Source organism: Chrysemys picta, chromosome 1 (genome assembly GCF_011386835.1).
Source record: "Chrysemys picta bellii isolate R12L10 chromosome 1, ASM1138683v2, whole genome shotgun sequence".
NCBI classification, from domain to species: domain Eukaryota; kingdom Metazoa; phylum Chordata; order Testudines; family Emydidae; genus Chrysemys; species Chrysemys picta.
In genome coordinates this window covers 232,696,369-232,716,986 of record NC_088791.1, presented here as the reverse complement: position 1 = coordinate 232,716,986, position 20,618 = coordinate 232,696,369, and the positions used below count along the sequence as shown (strand labels likewise).

At 42.1% G+C, this 20,618-nt stretch overlaps 1 protein-coding gene across 4 annotated transcripts in view; it reads left to right on the top strand.

Moving 5' to 3' along the window:
- JADE3 (jade family PHD finger 3) overlaps positions 1-20,618 on the top strand; it is a 78,994-nt gene that overhangs the window by 28,658 nt on the left and 29,718 nt on the right. For all 4 annotated transcript variants that reach the window (XM_024104453.3, XM_042840843.2, XM_024104454.3 and 1 more), the window contains exons 2-3: positions 4,378-4,437; positions 6,373-6,455. In XM_024104453.3, coding sequence (XP_023960221.1) covers positions 4,389-4,437; positions 6,373-6,455 — 132 coding nt within the window. In that variant the 5' untranslated portion in view covers positions 4,378-4,388. The remainder of the gene's footprint in view (positions 1-4,377; positions 4,438-6,372; positions 6,456-20,618) is intronic.

Here is a 20,618-nt window from a genome sequence, read left to right as displayed (position 1 = left end):
AAGATTACTCCGAGAAACTGTCTTCCTCAGAGGACAATCCATGTAGTATAACTTGAATTCTAGAGGAGCTGAGCAGATGGTCCCACCAGGATGATGCTAAAACTTTTTGGTTTTATATTGTATCTGGGAATAGGCAACAGGGCATGGATCACTTGATGATTACCTGTTCTGTTCATTCCCTCTGGGGCACCTGGCATTGGCCACTACTGGAAGACCAGATACTGGGCTAGATGGACCTTTGGTCTGACCCAGTATGGCTGTTCTTATGTTCTTAATACCCAGGCGTAAAAATGCATGGAACTTCTGACCTGTTAGATACCTTGCAGTCTGTTAGCTTGGATGTTTCACCCATATGGTATGTTAGTGGTGTAAAAATTTTTGCTCTGTGCTACTGTATTTACAGTTATTGCTGGACTCAGACTGGAATATAACAATATTGCTAACCTAGGGATGTTGTCCTTTGAGCAATGAGTTGGTTTTTTTTCCTCTACAGGCTGGAACAGAGGTGTAAATCCACTGTCTGAGCTATTATGAGAATGTTCCAAGAAACCTAATTAATAGGTTTTTAAAAAAAAACAAAAAAACATTTTAACTATGGAATTGTTTTCATAGTTGTGCTAAACACTTTAGAGCTTAGCTGCTTTCTTTCCTTTCTCTATATCTATAAATGAAAGTAGCTATTATGTTTGCCATTCCAGCTCATATCTCTCTGTATAAGCCGTAATTAAATTTGGCATCTCCTGTCTACCAACTATCTTTGCCAAATGCAGACTAGGCTTTGTGTACTATTTCTATTATAGTGCTGTCCCTTGACATGTTTATCCCCTTCAGGCAAATGTTTATGTTGCACTCTTTTAAACAGCTGAGTTCATAGCACATAACAAAGCAGTTCTATCACACTGTAGATTTATAACTGATCCCAAACTTTCAGCACCTTTAACAATTGCTTAAAAAGCTCAACTGAATATAAAAACAAAACCAGCAGCAACCACTCAAACCATCTATTAAAAGGCAAATGAGGAATAGTACCCTATGCACACCCAAGAAGTAGCCTTCCAGCAGTGTCCTCCTTTGCAGCATATCCAGAAAGTCAGATTAGAACTATTTCAAACCAAGGGGGAGCAAGCTTCAAAGCCAGGAGAGAATCCTGTTGTAGAGAAAGCCAGCCCTTTTATACTGAGGGGACTTCAGCTTGAACATCTCTGGTGATTTTGGCATGAGGTGACATGTGAGCTCTTAGGCAGGAGAGCACCAAGCCATTTAGGGCTTTGTTGGTCAAACCTTAAACTCCAGTCTTAGTTGCTGATGAAGATTACCTTTGTCTTCCCTATCACATCGCCAACAGCTAACCCTAAGGGCACATCTTCACTGGTAACATTAAAGTGCTGCTCCGGCAGCACTTTATCGTGGCTGTGTAGTTGCGACACCTCCATGAGGGGAGTAGCTACCAGCGCAGGAGCGCTGTCTACACTACCATGTTACAGCGCTGTAACTTGCAGCGGTCAGAGGTGTGTTTTTTCACACCCCTGAGCGAGAAAGTTGCAGCGCTGTAAAGTGGCAGCATAGACGAGGCCTAAGTCTAATATCCCTACAAACACACTGCCCCAGAAACTTATTTAAAGTGGAACCCCTCCAACTCTAACACTTTTGGAGTCCTTGAGATTCTCATGCCCAAAAGGATTCACATAACAGTTCATTGGTTTGATGCTAGCCCCCACTCTATGCTTATTTTCTGTGTGTAGTTGAAATTCTGCAGGGCTGGAAAGTGTGAGGAAGATCTCCTATTGGGACATAAGCTTGGGCTGGGGTGTGGCTGCTTTGTTTCTACAAAGCTGCTTCAGTGTGGAAAGAGTCACTATTTGAGTTATTAGCTTCAGGTGAATCTTGCATAGTAAAGGCCAAGTTAAGACTAAAATAGCCATAGGTGTGGTGATTGTTTTCTTTTCTAGTAGACTAACAGATGTATTGGAACATAAGTTTTCGTGGGTGAATACCCACTTTGTCAGAAGAAGTGGGCATTCACCCACGAAAGCTCATGCTCCAGTACGTCTGTTAGTCTAAAAAGTGCCACAGGACTCTGTTGCTTTTTACAGATCCAGACTAACACGGCTACCCCTCTGATTCTTTTCTAGTGTAGTTCAGTTCATAATTCAGTTTTGTTTAGGATTATATTACCCATTGTACACATTACATTAACCTTGTTAGCAGCTGTTTTACTTTAGCGTGTATTAAAACAAACTTGGCAACACTGTCTCCTGCACAAACTTACACAAATGCCACCTCAGCCAAAAAAGACTTCAGTAGAATAGGTGTCCTCGCACAAAGAATTTTGAAATCTTAACTTTAATAATGCAGTTTTTCCCCTCAATTTCTGTCTATAAATCTTTCTCTTTAGAGGAAGGACATCAAAGGTATGCTTTAAACATAAATTTGCTATTAAGATTATATTCTGTAAAGTCAAGCCTGTAAAAATGCCTGCCCGTCCCTCCCTGTCAAACTCAGAGGGAGTCCACGCCCCCTTGTCTCATTCCAGCTGTCCCTGGGCTACTTCCTCCCCCGGGGTGTACCTGCATCCATCTCCCCAGGAAACACCGCCAATGCTAGTCCCAGCAGCTTCTTGGGGTCTGGAGTGGTGGGGCACTCTGGCAGCTCAGGCAAGTCCTTTGGACAGCAGAGGTCCTCCTCGGCATCCTGCTCCAGCAGTAGGGGAGAAGGGTCTGTCTCCTTTGGCAGCTCCAGCGAGACTGAGCTGCAGGGTCAGCCTTTTATACTTCCTGTAGTGCCCTCCCTCTTCCGGGGGTGCGGGCCTGGCTTGCCTGGCTTTACCCACCAGGGTGTAAGTGGCCATCCCTGCCTGTCATGCTCGGAAGGAGGCCACACCCTTTTCGCTACAAAGCCCTTCATTGGTTTTCAGTTTGAGATTTCGAGAAATTTAACAATTCCACTAGTATTCAAAGCCTTCTGAAAGGCTCCCTGTATTGGAAATTCTGTTTATTCCAAGGGCTTTGGGTAATCTCAAGAACCATTGATAAGTGTTTAATACAAACTTTGCTAGTCTTTTTTTAGCAGTTTTTATAGGAAGGAAGTTTTCATTTAATAAAGTAAGCTTACGGTATGGACAAGCAATTCTGGTACAGCAAACACTTTAACGTGGTGCTGCTGCCTTTCAATCAAGCATGGTGAGGCATTGGGATACAGAGGTGCAGATACCCAGTTTAGATGTCCAAGATCCCTTAATTTTGTGAGAAGGTGATCACTTTAATTAGTCAACTATTAATTTTTTATTACGCTGTCACTGGGACATATAAACCTGTAAAAATGTATTTGGATTGATGCTGACACTATTTGATTGGAATGTCAGATATATTTTAAATTATTCTCTTTTTTCTTTTGGGTCAAATTTTCCTTCCTCTCTTCTTGTCTTCTAAACTTTTTAAAATAGCAGCCTAAAAAACGTTGGATTCTGAAACCAATGATGCAGTCATAGATTTGTTATTGACACTGTCATTTTTCAGACTTCTGAAAGGGCCCTTGTGGTATCTAAGCTTTTCTTTTAAATAAAGCTCTGGTCTAACTATTAAATTACAATTCTTCAGTGTTGTCTGGATACCCTCAATTTAAAATATACCCTGACATGTTCACACAACCCTCTTTTCTTTTTTCTAAAGGTGGTTTGTACTTGTATCTATCTCCCCGTCGGTCTATTGCCATCTTATTTCTGTGCTTCTGCCCACTCCACTAGCAACTGCCACCATGGCAACTCTTCCTTTAGCTGAGCAGATGGGATATAGAAAGCAACCAGTGTTGAGCAGGTTGAACTTGCTTCTAAAAAAAAAAGTTTAAAGGGGACATTTTGTTTGTGATTAACTCTAAGGATATTAAATCTCATAAATAGAGCTTTGTGTGTCAGGCCACTGACATTTTGTTTGTGATTAACTATTGCTAGATCACCAGATATTTAAATACTTGAAAAAACTCTTCAGAGAAATCCTGCTTTGTGTGACTAGCCTGCTGTGAACCAGCAGGATCCACAGAGACTTTGGGCATGTCGACACTGCCCCGCAGTTTGGATTATGTTAGTGTGAATAGCAGTGTACACCAAAGTGCTGCATGGTAACTCCTCTGTGTGAATGCTGCAGATGTGAACTAAAAGGTTCCCGTTTTTCATTTAATGTAATCATTTTGAAACAGGATTAATTGAGGCAAATTAGGAACTTCTTAGTTTGTGCCTGCAGCCTCACACGGAGAAGTAACAGTGCAGCAGCTTGGTATGCGCTGCTATTCACAGCCTCATAGTCCAAACTGCAGGGAAGTGTGTAAGCAAGTCCTTTGATTGCCTGATAGAATGGATGGTATCAACTTTCTTTCTGTCTTTAGGATGCGTCAGGATGAAACGCCACAGGCATCTAAGCACCAGTGACAGTTCAGACAATGAGAGTAAGTAGTATGCATTAATCTTCCCTTGGTCTATCACCCTCTTGTGGTTTCCTCCTGTGGTTTGAGGGCAAACTGTTTTACCTCTTTTTTTTTGTTTTTTTTTTTTTGTTTGATTTCCTTTTCTTTTTTGCTTTTCTCCAGAATTCAAAATACTGAAATCTATTATCAGAGAGATGAAATTACAAAACCCTGATAATTTCAGGAAGAAAATGTGACTCTTGTGCAGAATTTAAACATAAGGTGTACATCTTTCCTTTTCAGAGAAAATTCCATAATACAGGAGAGTGTGCGCTCTCGAGGAAAATTGGATGTAGTCAGAAATTTTATATATATATATATAAAATTTTTTTTAACCATGTGTTTGTGTTATGAGGCCCTAATTCTGAAAGCTGATCCATGTGAAGGATTGTCTATGCCTGTGCAGAGCCTTAGTGGAAAAATTGTAATTGTAGGGGTAGAGAACTGTTTGCAGGAGAAGGTATATGTATCTGACAGTACTTCACTTAAGATGTGTTTTTACATTCATGTTAAGTGTGCCTTAAGATGAATGGGACATCCTTTTTAGCATTTATATAAATGGCAATTGGGCTCCACAGGGGTTCAGGATTCTACCCATGCAGATCAGCTTGCAGGATTGAGATCTAAATGGAAAAGATATCTGCCAAATGTCTTAAACTTTGTCTTAATTTTCTTGGCACACTTTTTTGGTTTATATTTTTGTCTTTCCCTTTGAGATACTGAGTTGTGGGTGTAGAGGCCCTGGATCAAATTGTGTAAACTCTTCAGGGCAGTGACTGATCTGTTTTTTATTAAGCATTGCATAAATCTGACACTATAAGCAGCTGATGTTGCATTTGAGTCACACAAAGATGATATATTGCATCACAGATTGAGCCAGTATCTTCTTAAAAACTTGCAGTGCAGTAACAGTGATTTTTGTGCATCTCTGCACTTTAGTTTAACACCATCTTGATTCTCTAGTCTCCCTCAGTCCTCCTGTACTCTTGCTCCCTCCAGTATTGCCTGCATTGGGTGGAAAGCTAAGTTCCCTGTAAGCTGCGTGGCTGTGCAGCAGGCTCTCAAGGGCCTTGCAGGCAGGGAGAGGTGCCCCTCCTCTGGCCTGGCCCCGGCGGAGCTGCTGAGGAGAGGAGAGGTGCCACTCCTCCAGCCCCGAGCTGCTGTGGCAAGAGAGGGTCCTCTCTCTCTCTTCTCCTCCCCCCCCCCCACTGCATCCCCGGGGCAGCCTACACCCCAAACCCCTCATCTCTGGTCCGACCCCAGAGCCCGCACCCCCCGCATCCCAACCCTCTGCCACAGCCCTGAGCCCCCTCCCGAACCCTTCATCCCCAGCCCCACCCCAGAGTCCACACCCCAGCCAGAGCCCTCATCCCCCCCCCCCCCAATCTCAACCCTCTGCCCTAGCCCTGAGCTCCTCCTGCACCCCAATCCCCTTGTCCCCGGTCCCACCTGGGAGCCTGCACCCCCCTCCAGAGCCTTCACCCTCTGCACCTCAACCCTCTGTCCCCAGCCCTGAGCCCCCTCTCACTCTGAACCCCTCAGCCACACCCTCACCACAGATCACCTCCATATGGGTGCACATAACACAATTGATTCCGCACATGAATGTAAAAAATTAGAGGGAACATTGCTGGTGGAAAGGGAAAGAATGTGCATAATCGTGTCCTCTCTGTGCTCACTTGCTGTGCATCAGGCAGAGCAGGGAATATTCTGATCAGGTTTCACTTATTCTTTCTGAAAGTACACATATTGAGAAGAGGCTGTGGTCGGACCTACAGACTTCATGAGAGTTCCTGTTTGGGTACAGCTGACCCAGAAAGATGATTCAAGTCTATAGTGCCTTGTAATACATTGAGGAATTACGTGAAATTCAGTGAGTTACAACTAAACTCTTGTATTTTTTTTTTTTTTAAATAGGTCCTTCCACTTCCTTTTCCTCTTGTTCCAAATACAGGAGTAAATCAAAAACTCCAGCAAATGAACAAAAGAAACCTGCTGAGGTGAGAACAATGGTTAAAGTTTAGATTGTGGTAATCTGATTATTTTGTAATGTATATATTTTTTGTCTCTAAGCTTTTTTGTTCCAGCCTCATCCCTTCAAATCTAGCTCTTAACTCTGCCGTGTCCCCCTGCTGCCTCACCCTTTCTACACGCCTGTCACCAATTGGTTCCACTTCCCTGTGCTTGACCATGTCAACCTAGTCCGTCCCCCTGCTGGCTGAGAACCTCCCTTCCAACCCCCCTCCAACCCCCCCCGAAAAACCACAAATGCCCATGTGTGCCGGTGTGACTATTGATAGCCGAGGGAAGTGTGAACTGACAGCATGGGGAAAATGTTTTGATACTTCAGAATTTAAACCAGAGATTCATGGCTCAAGGTAACAATGTATGCTGTACAAAATGATAGGCTTTTTAGCCACCTGCTGCAATGGGAATTGTATAAATGTCTAGATTGGGTTCATCCAGAAAATCATATGCAGCAAAATTCTTCTATATTTGCAGGGGCATGCACACAATGAAATGCTGACTACATTTTGTGAATGGACCAGTGATTGCCTGTCCTTGTAAGAATTCAAGAGCAGGTGGAAGTCCCTTAATTCAATGCTGCTTACTGGCTTAATGTATTTGGTTTGGTGGGAAAAGGCAGTGTTTAAAATGTGTATCTTGTTCTCCCAAAGTTAGTTTTTAGCAAGTGTTAATTAAGATCCCCAATGTTAGTATATGTTTTAAAAGAGAAATTGTTCAATTGTTTTGAAGCATGGCGGAAGATTGACCAACGGTATATGTAGTGGCCTGTCATTTGCACTGCCAAGAAAAAGTCTCTTTTTTTGGTAAAATGTTTCCTTATGAAATCACACCCTTCAATAATATGCTTAGATTCTAGTTTTTAACCACTGAAATCTTGCTAAGGATTTGCTCTGTACAGTAATTCAGCCTTCTTACCAGAAAGGTGAATATGAACTGCAATGAATGAGACTATTAATGTCTGCCACTATTTTAAAAATTCTGTATCATCATCCCTTTACCCAGGCATGCTCTTACCACCCAGTTCCCCTGGTTCCTTAAGGTGTGACTCTCCCATGTCTTCCTGCAGGAGACTCCTGTCTCTGCTATTTTTGCTCCAACTCCCTTCCACCTGTCTTTATACACATGTACATATGAACAACAATAAATATGAAGACTCCTCAAATGTATAGCTGCATGTAGTAGCTATTGGAAGCTAAAATTAGGCACGTGTCTCTCATACTTTAGTTTCCTTTACACATTACATTTTCTGTCTCTTAACTGTGAGTACGTATCTTTAGCCCCAAAACATGCACTCAGTCTTATTGGCAAACCAAACCATGTTCCAAGTATGAATCTCCTTTTTCAATGAAGCTAGAGTGTAGTCTGATGGAAAAAGAACTGATTGTCTGTGAACTTCATTGGACCAACTATTCTAATAGTGCTTTCCTGCTATTATGTTTAAAGGGACACTGGCAACTTGATTAAAAATAAATAAATAAATCTCAATTTAAAAAAATACAATTTTCTTGTAGAATGTCCTGATCTTTCATTTCTTCTTTTAAACCTTTCTTAAGGGAACATTACCAAACTGCTTGGGTCCAACCTCAACCCTTCCCCCTTTTTCTCTATGCATGTGACTTTCAGTTGTCTCATAGACTTCAAGGCCAGAAGAGACCATCATCATCATCTAGTCTGACCTCCTGAACAATGCAGGCCACAGAACCTCATCCACTCACACCTGAAATAGACCCCCTAACTGCTGGCTGAGTTACTGAAGTTCTCAAATCATGATTTAAAGTCTTCAAGTTACAGAGAATCTGCCATTTACACTAGTTTAAAGCTGCAAGTGACTCATGCTGCAGGGGAAGGCAAAAACACCCCAGGGTCTCTACCAATCTGACACGGGAAAATTTCTTCCTGACCCCAAATATGGCGATCAGTTAGAGCCTGAGCATGTGGGTAAGACCCAGCAGCCAGACCCCTGGGAAAGAATTCTCTGTAGTAACTCAGAGCTGTGTCCCATCACCAGCCGTTGGAGATATTTGCTACTAGCTGTTGCAGATTGGTTGCATGCCATTGTAGGCAGTCTTATCATACCATATCCTTATCATACCATAAACTTCTCATGCTCAGTCTTCAAGATAGTTTGATTTTTTCGGCCCCCACTATTCCCCTCAAAGGCTGTTGAAGCACTTCACTCCTTGTTAGAAACTGTCATCAAGTTTAGGCTTGAAATTAATCGATAACCAGTTTATATTAATTTTTTCTTGTGTCAACATTGGCACTTCACTTAAATACCGGGGAGGAGTTATTTACTCTCTGATGTATTTATAGAGCACAAGCATATCTCCCCTCAGCCTTCTTTTGATTAGGCTAAACAAACCAAGCTCTTTGAGTCTCTTCTCATAAGGTAGGTTTTCCGTTCCTCTGATCATCCTAATAACCCTTCTCTGCACCTGTTTCAGTTTGAATGTGTCTTTCTTAAACATGGGAGACCAGAATTGCATGGAGTATTCCAGATGCGGTCTCACCGGTGCCTCGTATAATGATACTAACTAATCCTATCTGTATGGGAAATCCCTCGCCTGATGTATTCTAGGACTGCATTAGCCTTTTTCATGTTCGCATTGCATTGGCGGCACAGGGTCATTCCGTGTTCAACAAATATACCAGGTCTTTCTCCTCTCTGTCACTTCCAACTGATAAATCCCTAGATTATAACAAAAATTCTTGTTGCTAATCCCTAAGTGCATGATTTTGCACTGTTAAATTTCATCCCATTTTTATTACTCCAGTTTACAAATTCACCCAAATCTTGTATGATAGCCTCTGTATTTGCAGTACCTCTCAACTTTGTGTCATCTGCAAATTTTATTATAACGCTCCCACTTTTTGTGCCAAGTCATTAATAAACATGTTAAATAAGACCGGTCCCAAGACTGATCCCTGAGGGAACTCCATTAGTAATCTCCCTCCAGCTCTCGGTTCACCTTTCAGTATGACCTGTTGTTGTCTCCGCCTCCTCAAACAAGGAGAGCAGGTTGGTCTGGCAGGGTCTACCTTTTTAAAACCACATTGTATTTTGTCCCAATTACCATTAATTTCCACGTCCTTAACTATTTTCTCTTTCAAAATTTGTTTCAAGACCTTGCATGCAATTAAGATCCAACTAATAGGCCTGTAGTTTCCCAGATCACTTTTTTCCTTTCTTGAAACTAGGGACTGTATTAGCAATTCTCCAGTCATAGGGTACAATCCCCAAGTTTACAGATTCATTAGAAATTCATGCTATTGGGCTTGGAATTTCATGTGCCCGTTCCTTTAATATTTTTGGATGGAGATTATCTGGGCCCCCTGATTTAGTTGCGTTAAGATGTAAATTTGACGTCCACCTCAGATGTGGTAATTTCTACTTCATTATCCTCATTTCCATTAGCCACCCTGCCACTATAAGATCCTAATTTTCCTTATTAAAAACTGAGGCCAAGTATTTGTTTAGGTGTTGGGGCATGCCTAGATTATCTTTAATCTCCACCCCATCCTCAGTGTTTAGTGGTCCAACTTCTTTCTTTGTTTTCTTTCTATTTATGTGGTTATCAAACGGTTACTATTGGTTCTAATCTCCTTTGCAAGGTCCAGCTCTGCTTGGGTTTTGACAGTCCTCACTTTATCCCTGTTTTCTGACCTGCAAGAGGGTAGCTTTCCTTGCTATCTATCTCATCTTTCAGTCCTTGTAGGCTTTCTCTACATCCAGCTTGGTCTGCAACTCTTCTCTACCAATTGTTTCCCCTTGCTTGGGATGCAGGCTTCAGATAGCTTCTGCAATTTTGATTTAAAGTAATTCCGAGCCCCCTCCACATTCAGATCCTTGTGTTTTTCAGGCCAGTCCATTTCCCTAACTAATCTCCTTAATTTTTTTTAAGTTTTCCCTTTTGAAATCAAGGCCCCTAGTTACAGATCTAAACAATGAGGATGGGGTGGAGATATTATTTAAAGATATCTACGCAGCCAAGAACTTGCCTGAAGCCTGGAAGGACAGAGTGGCCAACCGGGGTTGCCGGAGGACAGACAGGAGGAGCACTGTGCCAGGGAGGAATCACCCAAGAAAGACAAACCAGAGTTGGACCCAGTATGTCTGTTGCTTAGAGCTGTATGGGTCTGAAAGTACTGGGGCTGGTAACTTTGCATTGGGAATAAGAAGGGAAGCTGTAGCTAGCTAAGTGGGAGGTTGTCACTCCGTGTGGATTTTCAGAGAGTGGCAGAATAGGGCACCAGAGGGGTTTGTTGGGAAAAGTTTACTGGCACCAAAGATGACTAAGAGCACCTGAGACTCACTGCCAGACTGGAACTTTGCCCAAAACTCTTAGTGTAGAGACACTGCTCAGTATCTGCCCTTTCGTATTGTGGTACCACTGGGCCTGTGGGACCTAGTGTTGGATGTAATCCTGTTTTACTGATCCCCCTACATTTCCACCCCCCCTTGTTTTCTCCCCCCCCCCCTCTATTCATCCCTCTGTAAACAAATATTTCCCTTTCCTATATTGTACTATTCCGGTGTGTATGTTTACTCAAGGGTGTTTGGAACAGGTGCCCTTGGGGTGGAAGGTAGTTTCCCTGCTGCATTCCTGCGCAAACCTTTTCTTGGCCAAAACTGCCTGCAGAGAGGACTCCATCTTGGCCACGAGGACACTAAATTTACACACAGTATTTCATATTGACATATCTGACTCTGATACGCTGAGATGCTTTGTTGCCATACCAGCCTTTGCTCTTTTCATGCAAGTTACCCAGTTTCATAACCTGGACGTATGAAGCTTTTATGGAAAGTGATATTGGGGGAATTACACTGCTCTACAGCCAAAATGCTTCTGAAATAAATGTAGTCAAACTTTACTAATTCTGGGTCACTGAGAATGAAAATGATGCTTAAAATTGTTGATTTGGCTCTAGTTTTCAAGATATGCTATTGGGTCAGTATATATGACCCTTGACTTGGGAATGGCGGAGGATAAGTGAGTTATAAAGGGAAGGGATCTCAATTTAAACCAGAAATGACTAAAATACATCTTTGACTGGATCTATGAATAAATCTATGACTGGGTTTGGACAGTACTTGCTTTTTAGGCGAAACAATGAATGATGCAATCTGAAGCTAGTATTGCGTCATACATGATATGAATTGCATCATGTTATTCCTAGAAGTCATGGATGATGCAATCATAACGAAGCTTGCATCACTCTGCTGAACAAATTGCCCTATATCAGCTCTAGAAATCATACAGTGTCGTGCTCTCTTATTTGTCAGTGTTTGATTTTGCAAAGGGACATATTTCTGTTTAGCCAAAGTGAGCAGAGATGCCTCGTACTTGTGTGAACAGTGCAGATAACTTCTGCTATGTTTCTGGTGAAGTGACTTTTGCATCACACAAGCGCAGTATAACCACTATGGTTAAGAGAGCCTATTACCTTTATTTTGGCTGCAAAATTGGAGATCAGGACAAAAGGTGGGCCCAAACATATGCTGCAACGCTTGTGCAACAAATGTTCGCCAGTGGTTGAATAGGAAAAGGAAATGTATGCCTTTTGCAGTGCCAATGATTTGGAGAGAGCCAACAGATCATACTAGCAATTGTTACTTCTGCATGGTGCCTCCAGTTGGGAAAGGTGTGTCAAAGAAGAAAAAGTGGACTGTGCATTATCCAAACATTCCATCAGCTGTACGCCCAGTACCCCACGGAGAAGGACTGCCGGTTCCTGATGCACCAGAATCATTCTCACTTGAGTCAGACGAGGAAGAGGATGAAACTTCTGGTCCTGAACCATCAATGTCACAGGACCCACATTTTCTCCAATACTCCTCCTCTGAACCACACCTCATAACACAAGGTGAACTGAATGACCTTGTCAGGGATTTGGAACTATCCAAGAGTAAGGCAGAGCTGTTGGGCTCCAGACTACAGCAGTGGAATCTCCTGGCAGGTGATGTTGGGGTTTCCATGTTCCGGGACCGTCAAAAGGATCTTGTCCCATTCTTCTTCATGGTAGGTGATCTTGTAGCCTGCAACAACATCGATGGTGTGATGGCAGCCCTCAACATCGTTCACGATCCAGATGAGTGGAGACTGTTCATTGATTCATCGAAGACGAGTCTTAAAGCTGTTTTACTGCATAATGGCAATGTTTTGCCATCAATTCCAGTTGGTCACGCAGTCCATATGAAGGAAACCTATGACAACATGAAACAACTTTTGAGGTGCATAAACTATGACCAACATCAGTGGCAGCTTTGTGGCGATTTGAAGGTTGTTGCGCTCTTGGTTAGTCTGCAGACTGGATACACAAAGTACTGCTGTTTTCTCTGTGAATGGGATAGTTGTGCAAGAGATTCCCACTACGTCAAGAAAGATTGGCCATTCTGACAGTCATTGGAGCCTGGGAGAAAAAGTGTTCAGCATCCACCACTTGTTGAATCAAGGAAGATTTTGTTACCACCCTTACACATCAAGCTGGGTCTGATGAAGAACTTTGTCAAGGCCATTGACAAAACACAAGCAGCTTTCAAGTACCTCTGTGGAAAATTTCCAAGGTTAAGTGAAGCTAAGGGGGAGGGATAGCTCAGTGGTTTGAGCATTGGCCTGCTAAACCCAGGGTTGTGAGTTCAATCCTTGAGGGGGTTACTTAGGGTTCTGGGGCAAAATCAGTACTTGGTCCTGCTAGTGAAGGCAGGGGGCTGGACTCGATGACCTTCAAGGTCCCTTCCAGTTCTAGGAGATAGGATAAGATAAAGGAAGGTGTCTTTGTTAGTCCTCAGATTCGTGAACTTCTTCGAGATGATGCATTTGACCATGCACTGCGTGGCAAGGAAAAAACGGCATGGAAAGCCTTCCAGTTAGTGGCAATAAATTTTCTCGGAAACAACAAGGCAGACAACTACAGGTTGTTGGTGGAAAACCTCCTCAAGGCATACAAAAGCCTTGGTTGCAACATGTCACTAAAGATATATTTTTTTGCACTCTCATCTAGATTTTTTTTTTTTTTTCCCCACCGAACTGCGGAGCAGTGAGCGACGAGCACGGCGAGCAATTTCACCAGGACATTGCAACAATGGAGAAACGCTATCAGGGCAAATGGAGCCCATCAATGCTTGCAGACTATTGCTGGACAGTGACAAGAGATGCTCCATTTAATGAATACAAGAGACAAGTCAAGAAGCGCCGAGTAGACACTGAATAGGACTAAACTATGTACATAATAGTTTTTTGCCTTTTGTTTCATAATACATTTTATTTATATAACCCTTTTGCTGATTTTTAAAGTGTTACATAAACAGGACAGGTGAAATATTATCATGTAAAGCAACCATAAACACATAAAAAGACCTAGGTTTACAATTTATGATTAAAACTCTATCTACACAATCTACATAGACACAAAATGTAAAAACTTAAATATCTTAGAAACAGTAGCCAATCAGTTGTTTTAATTGTCATATTTGAATTCAGCACATCAAAATACATAATAAATTGCACATTTTATATCTGAAGCAGACGACTTCTGAAAAATTGTAGACCAGTGTTACCTGCCACATGAAATCATAGGGCCTGATCTTGCAAGCTGTTGATCACTGTCTGCAAGCATTTATGCACCTTTCAAGATCAGACTCTGAATGAGAGAAGTTGGGCATGATTCCTGTGAGAACTTATAAACCTCTCGTGGGTTCCATGTATGAATGGGCAGTGTGATGGCATATTTTAAATTAAATGTTGATAAAAGCAAATTAATGCACAGTGAAGGAAAAAACTTCCAGCTTAAGTATATTAATTCAGGAAGGCAACCTGTGCTTAGATAACTCAATGAAGATTTCTGCTCAGGATGCAGCCGTGGTCAAAAACAAAGTGTTGGGATACATAAGTAATGGGATGGTGAATAATATGGAGACTGTTATTCTTTTGTGTAAATCTGGGTGACCAGTCACAGTACTGCACACTTTTCCAAATGAGGCTGCACCACTATCGCAAGACGTAGAATTACTAGACGGGGGTTCAGAGAAGGGTGATGAGAATGATCAAAGGCCAAGGAAAAACTCTCATCTAAGGAGACTGAAAAGAATGAGATGAATAAGAGGGGACATGATACAAGTATAAAATAATGAACGGTCTACAGAAGGTACTTTTAGAGCTTCTGTTCTTCCTGTCTCATAACACAAGAACAAGGGGATATTAAATGAAATTAAAAGGGAGGAAATTCAAAACTGATAATTATTTTTCCATGTTACATGTAATGAGGCTGTGGAACTAATTGCTGTAGAATGTGGTTGACACTAAGAACTTAGCAAGATTCAAAAAGGACTTGGACATTTTTATAAAGATATCAAGAATATCCACAGTTGCAATTAACCATTTTTGGAAGGGATATTAAACCATATGTTTCAGGACTGAAGCCAGTCTTCAATTACTAGAGGCCATGATGGGACCTAGCGTGGAGGACTGATTACCATATATCTATCTACTCTCAGGCTCTTACGCCTTCTTTGAAGCATCTGGTAATGGTCACTATCAGAGATCGGGTACTGGACTAGACTGATCTTGCGTTTGGTCCAGCATGGCAATTCCTATCTTCCTGTAAAGAAGACCATAAAGCAGCAATAGCCACTTCTCAAAAACTAGAATCTTATCAATTGTAGTCAAGAATAAAATTAAGTATTTTATGGATGAATAAGGGAGGATTGAGTTTTTTTTTCTTGGAACATCATTTTGGGGCAGAGTTCATGGTACTTCAGGTGCCTTGTTTGAGAAGTGCAAACTTAACACAGCATTTCCTGGGTTTCTAGCTTTCTTAAACCCTTTTAGAGTTGTCAGTCAAACCATTTACAACTGCAACTACAACTTCAGTATTGAAGCAGTTTTAATGTGGGAATTGCTTTGTGTGTGTCTTTAGATTTTGAACACTTTTAAGTGTCACAATTCAGAAACCCTGTATCTGGTTCACTTGAAATTTGGTAGAAAAATTCTACTTTGGCTCTAGAGATAACCCACCAATTTGAATGACTTTACGTAAACTTAAGTGGGGGAAAAACTAGTCCTCTAATTGAAATTTATCACTTAAATACCAAGATGCCAAGAGCCTTTGAAAAATGAGACCGATATTAAAGGACATATACATCTGGTCTGTGCAGAATTATAGTGTGAAAAGTGTCCACTGCTGGGCAATGTATGCTTTGCAGCTGTCCATAATGTGCAATTGGATCATACAAACACAATAACTTTTGGTAATGCATATATGTAGTTCCTTGGGAAGCCTTCATCTCAGAGCAGTATGGTCCCTACAAAGCCTCAAACCTTAGTAAACAAGCAATCTTTGGCTGTATCTATTGAAAAGCATATTTTATACAAAGATTAGAAATGGTCAAAACATTAATATGTGGGAATATTATGTTTGATATTTTTATTACAAGATAATTGTTTTAATTTAAAAGTAAATAGGTAAAAAGTACCAAGAAATATCAAACTAGTGAAGATAAATTGTCATATAAATAGGTTGCACCCTCTTCCTCAGCTTGTGGTGAGTGGTTAATGTAATAAAAATGAATATTTTGCCTAGGCTTCTGTATGTTCTAAGTGGTCTTTTGGTACATATCCCTTCATCTTATTTTAAAAGGTTTAATAGCATTATTAGAGCCTTCCTGTGGGGCGCTGGTCAGCACCCAGGATTGTGGTTTTTGTTGTTGTTTTAAACAACACAAACCTCCAATTCCCTGTATGCAAGGGGTGAGGTGGGTGGGTTGGGCTCCCAAACCTACATAATTACTATTATGCTTTTATCATGTCACAGATAATGTGGTGGAACCAATTTGACACCTTTGTATCTATGTGGGTGAAAACTGAATGTGCATTAATGCACCCAATTCCCCCTGTGGGCCTGCGCAGTTCCTCATTTTGTCCAGTGGAGAAAAATAAGATGTCTTCAGTGGTGGCTGAGATATAGATCTGGGCTATCCTAACTAAGAGGGATCAATTTCATCCTAGCTGTCAAAAACACCTATTTGAGGGAACCCAGAGTTGCAAATTGGGAACAGACTTATAATTTGGAAGAACTGGCTGGGCGGAGGCATCCTTTGGATTTCCCAGATAATCAGTGTTGAGGGCTGTCCCTTTCCTATTGCTAAAGCAATGTTATGACCTGCTACCCTCGGTGGAGTGGCAGTAATTACAACTAAGACGCTTGCTGAAATATCAGTTTGGCCCAGAGACCTCGGAACTAGTGGGTACCTTGGAAATGCTCCATAAACTCCCCAGGCCCATGTCCACTGTGTATACTTTGTTAATGAAGAGAAATTCATTGGTTTGGAGTTTTGTGAAAGTGCAGGAAGGAGATTTGAGTCCTTAAAATAATCTGTGTGTCAGAGCATATTACCTAATGTAAAAAATGCCTCTGTCGTAGGCTGTGCTTGATACAACAAACAATTTTACTCAAAATGTATTGGATGCCACAGAGATTGCACAAGATAAAGGCCTTATCCTCTTTGTTGACACTGTAACATAAAAAGGAACCTTGATGCTTATGCTATGGGATTGTCCAACAGTCAGGCAGCTGTGGATAGAGGTGGACATGAATTAAAATGGTGCTTGGTTTCAGCTGCAAAACCTCTGCTGAAAATTATATCCTAGGTTATGTACCTGCTACGCTGGGTTTAACCCCACGACAAAGACTTTGGTCCTTGGGGGTGGCAATGATCTCTAAGCACATGATTTTACAAAAGGTTCTCCAGGGGAATGTGCTTTTAGTAGTTGGACTTCAGCCCCTCTTCCTCCCAAGCCTCTTTGTTCTCTTCTCCATGTCCACCTCCTTGTTTCTTACTCTTCTGCATTCCAGTGTGGGTGCTGTTTTCTTTTCCTCCTCAATGCCTAGGTGCCAGTCTCTTGTGTGCTGAATAATCTTGGAAGCTATCATCTCAATATTGGTGCCTGCCAGCACAGTGAATCCCCCACTACTGGAAGGAGCAGGTGCAGGGAAAGTCTTACTACTCCTGTAGCCTTAGGATTGAACATACTCATTTGCTTTGTGTGTTGTCACATGTGCAGTTCATTCCCCACATAAGTGCAGCGAGGGGAGAGTGCATGCTTAGTACAGGTGGAACTTTTGGAGAATATAGCTAATAAGTCTCTACTAAGCAAGTGCTATTCCTAGGGGAATTTTGCACCCCCCCAAAAAAAAAATTCTGCGCACAATATTTTAAAATTCTGCAAATTGTATTTGTCAAAATCACACTACATAATCACGCCAGTTTGAATTATTTTGGTAGTTTATTTCAAAATGCCTGTCAGCAAGTATGTCTGCAACAATACAGAGACACACAAAAAATTTCCCCCAGGAGTAGAGAGTTAAAGAAACGCTAATGACAACCCAGTTCCTGTTTCTGTGTCCACCTCCCACCAGCCCAGCCGGGGAGCCAGACACCCACAACCCCTCCCCTTTAGCGCCCAGCTGCATAGCCTCTTCTCTCCTCTCTTTCCCCCCCCCCCCCCCCCCCTCCCCAGCCCAGACACACCACCCCCCTATGCCTCAGAGCCCAGGGATCCAGAGGGAGAAACAGCCTGATGCTCGGTTCCAGGCTTGCATGGAGTTTCCTGTGCATGCACTGCCCTCTCCTTCCCTGAAAGCTAGGGTGACTAGGCATCCCGATTTTATAGGGACATCCCAAGATTTGGGGCATTTTCTTCTATAAGCGTTTATTACCTCCCAAGCCCTGTCCCGATTTTTCACACTTGCTGTCTGGTCACACTACTCAAGGCATGTGTGGAACTGCAGCTGCTGGTAACCCTCTAGCTCCCTTCTCCTCTCCCCCCCCCCCCCCCCCCCCCAGCAGTGTCTTCTGTGTGTGAGCCAGGCTCTGCTAAGTCCAGCGGCTCCTAGTGGCAACCAGCAGCACTGAAGCCCATTTCTGTGGGGGAAAGGAAATTCTGCATGCACAACATTAATTTCTGCAAAATTCTGCATTGCGCAGTGGCACAGAATTCCCCCAGGAGTATTGTGCAAACTGATTTTCAGAGTCTTATAACTTGGACAGACCTGGGCAAACTTTCACTGGGATGGTAAGAGGCACAACCCTGACACCAGAGCAGTTTCCTCTTAACGAATTTCAAATCCCTACTCCAAAATATGGAAATGCAAGAGCTTCAAATAGCTGTACTAAACTTTTTACCCAAGCAAATGTATTTTCCCTAACCCCATTCTGAGAAACAACTGAAACTTAAAAATAAATAAATAAAATCAGCCTCAGGCGCAGGCACATGGCATCGAAAACTTCAGTCCATATATATATATTTTTTTATAAGCAACTGACAACAGGGTCTATAACAAGATGTGTCCAGCAACCTTAACTATGGGTGGCTCTGCTGCGACCCCGCTCCTGGCCCTGGCTCCAGAGGTAAGGGTGGGGGGACGCGAGATCAAAAGTTTGGGGACCATTGGGCTAAGGTTTCATTGAGGCTTGCAAATAAAGCAGGACTAAAATCCCTCCCTTCATGCTTTGAGTCCCTACAAACTTTCATTCTTTTACTGATTTCACTTCTCTCACAGAGTGCTCTGGGTATGAATATGGATATTTGTTTTTGTGTCCAGTAACACACTGATCTGTTTTTAATTACTGTAATTTTAAACTTATGTGCTACAATAGCAAATTGTGGGCATGTGTGTTATAAACATCTCATCTTTCAGGAGACTTGTAAGAGGCAGACAACTGTGTTTACTACCTTCAGTAGTTTGGCAAGACAAGCATTTGTCTATTTAAGAATTGTCAAGGCTGCTTCCCCACTCTGAACTTTAGGGTACAAATGTGGGGGCCTGCATGAAAACTTCTAAGCTTAACTACCAGCTTAGATCTGGTCCGCTGCCACCATTCCCAAAGCTAATTCCCTTCCCTGGGAAGCCTTGAGAAACTCTTCACCACTTCCCTGGTGAATACAGATCCAAACCCCTTGGATCTTAAAACAAGGAGAAATTAACCATCCCCCTTCCTTCCTCCCACCAACTCCTGGTGGATCAAGATCCAACCCCCTTGGATCTAAAAACAAGGAAAAATCAATCAGGTTCTTAAAAAGAAGGCTTTTAATTAAAGAAAAAGGTAAACATCTCTGTAAAATCAGGATGGAAAATAACTTTACAGGGTAATCAAACTTAAAGAGCTCAGAGGACCCCCCTCTAGCCTTAGGTTCAAAGTACAGCAAACAGAGATAAACACTCTAGCAAAAGGTACATTTACAAGTTGAGAAAACCAAGATAAACTAACACGCCTTGCCTGGCTGTTTACTTACAAGTTTGAAATATGAGAGACTTGTTCAGAAAGATTTGGAGAACCTGGATTGATGTCTGGTCCCTCTCAGTCCCAAGAGCGAACAACTTCCCAAACAAAGAGCACAAACAAAAGCCCCACCCCACCCCCAGATTTGAAAGTAGCTTGTCCCCTTATTGGTCCTCTGGGTCAGATGTCAGCCAGGTTACCTGAGCTTCTTAACCCTTTACAGGGAAAAGGATTTTGGAGTCTCTCTGGCCAGGAGGGATTTTATAGTACTGTACACAGGAGAGCTGTTACCCTTCCCTTTATAGTTATGACAAGAATAAAAGGCATAGATTTGCCTTTGGCATTAAGCAACCTTTCAGGATGTTATGCTATATTGTAATCTTTGTTTAATGCATAGAATATCAAATGAACGACTAAACTGGGGGCTGCTGAAGCACTTGCAGAGCTGCTGTGTGGCTTTGCCCTATAGTGAATGAGATTGATACTGGATAACTTGTTCCTATAAGGCTGCCTAGGATGACTAGCCAAATACTATGTCCACAAGGGATCACAGACAATGGTTGTGGAGCAGCTTTGTGGGAAGGGCAGTCTAATGAAAAGGCAAGGTTAGCAGAAAGGATGGGAGAAATTCTATAATTATCATCTATATGGAGAATATACAATGAAGTGTATACAGTGATTTGAGCATGTAAAATGTTATGAAAGAGCTTGTTAGTGGAGCATAAACACAGCCTTGTTTTCCCCACTCTTCTAGCTGACACTTTCTAACGTAGGATTTTTTAATTTTTTTTTGGTATTTGTCTAGTAAAATGGCTTCTTGGAACAACCACATCAGCATAGCAGCTGCTTCTAGTTG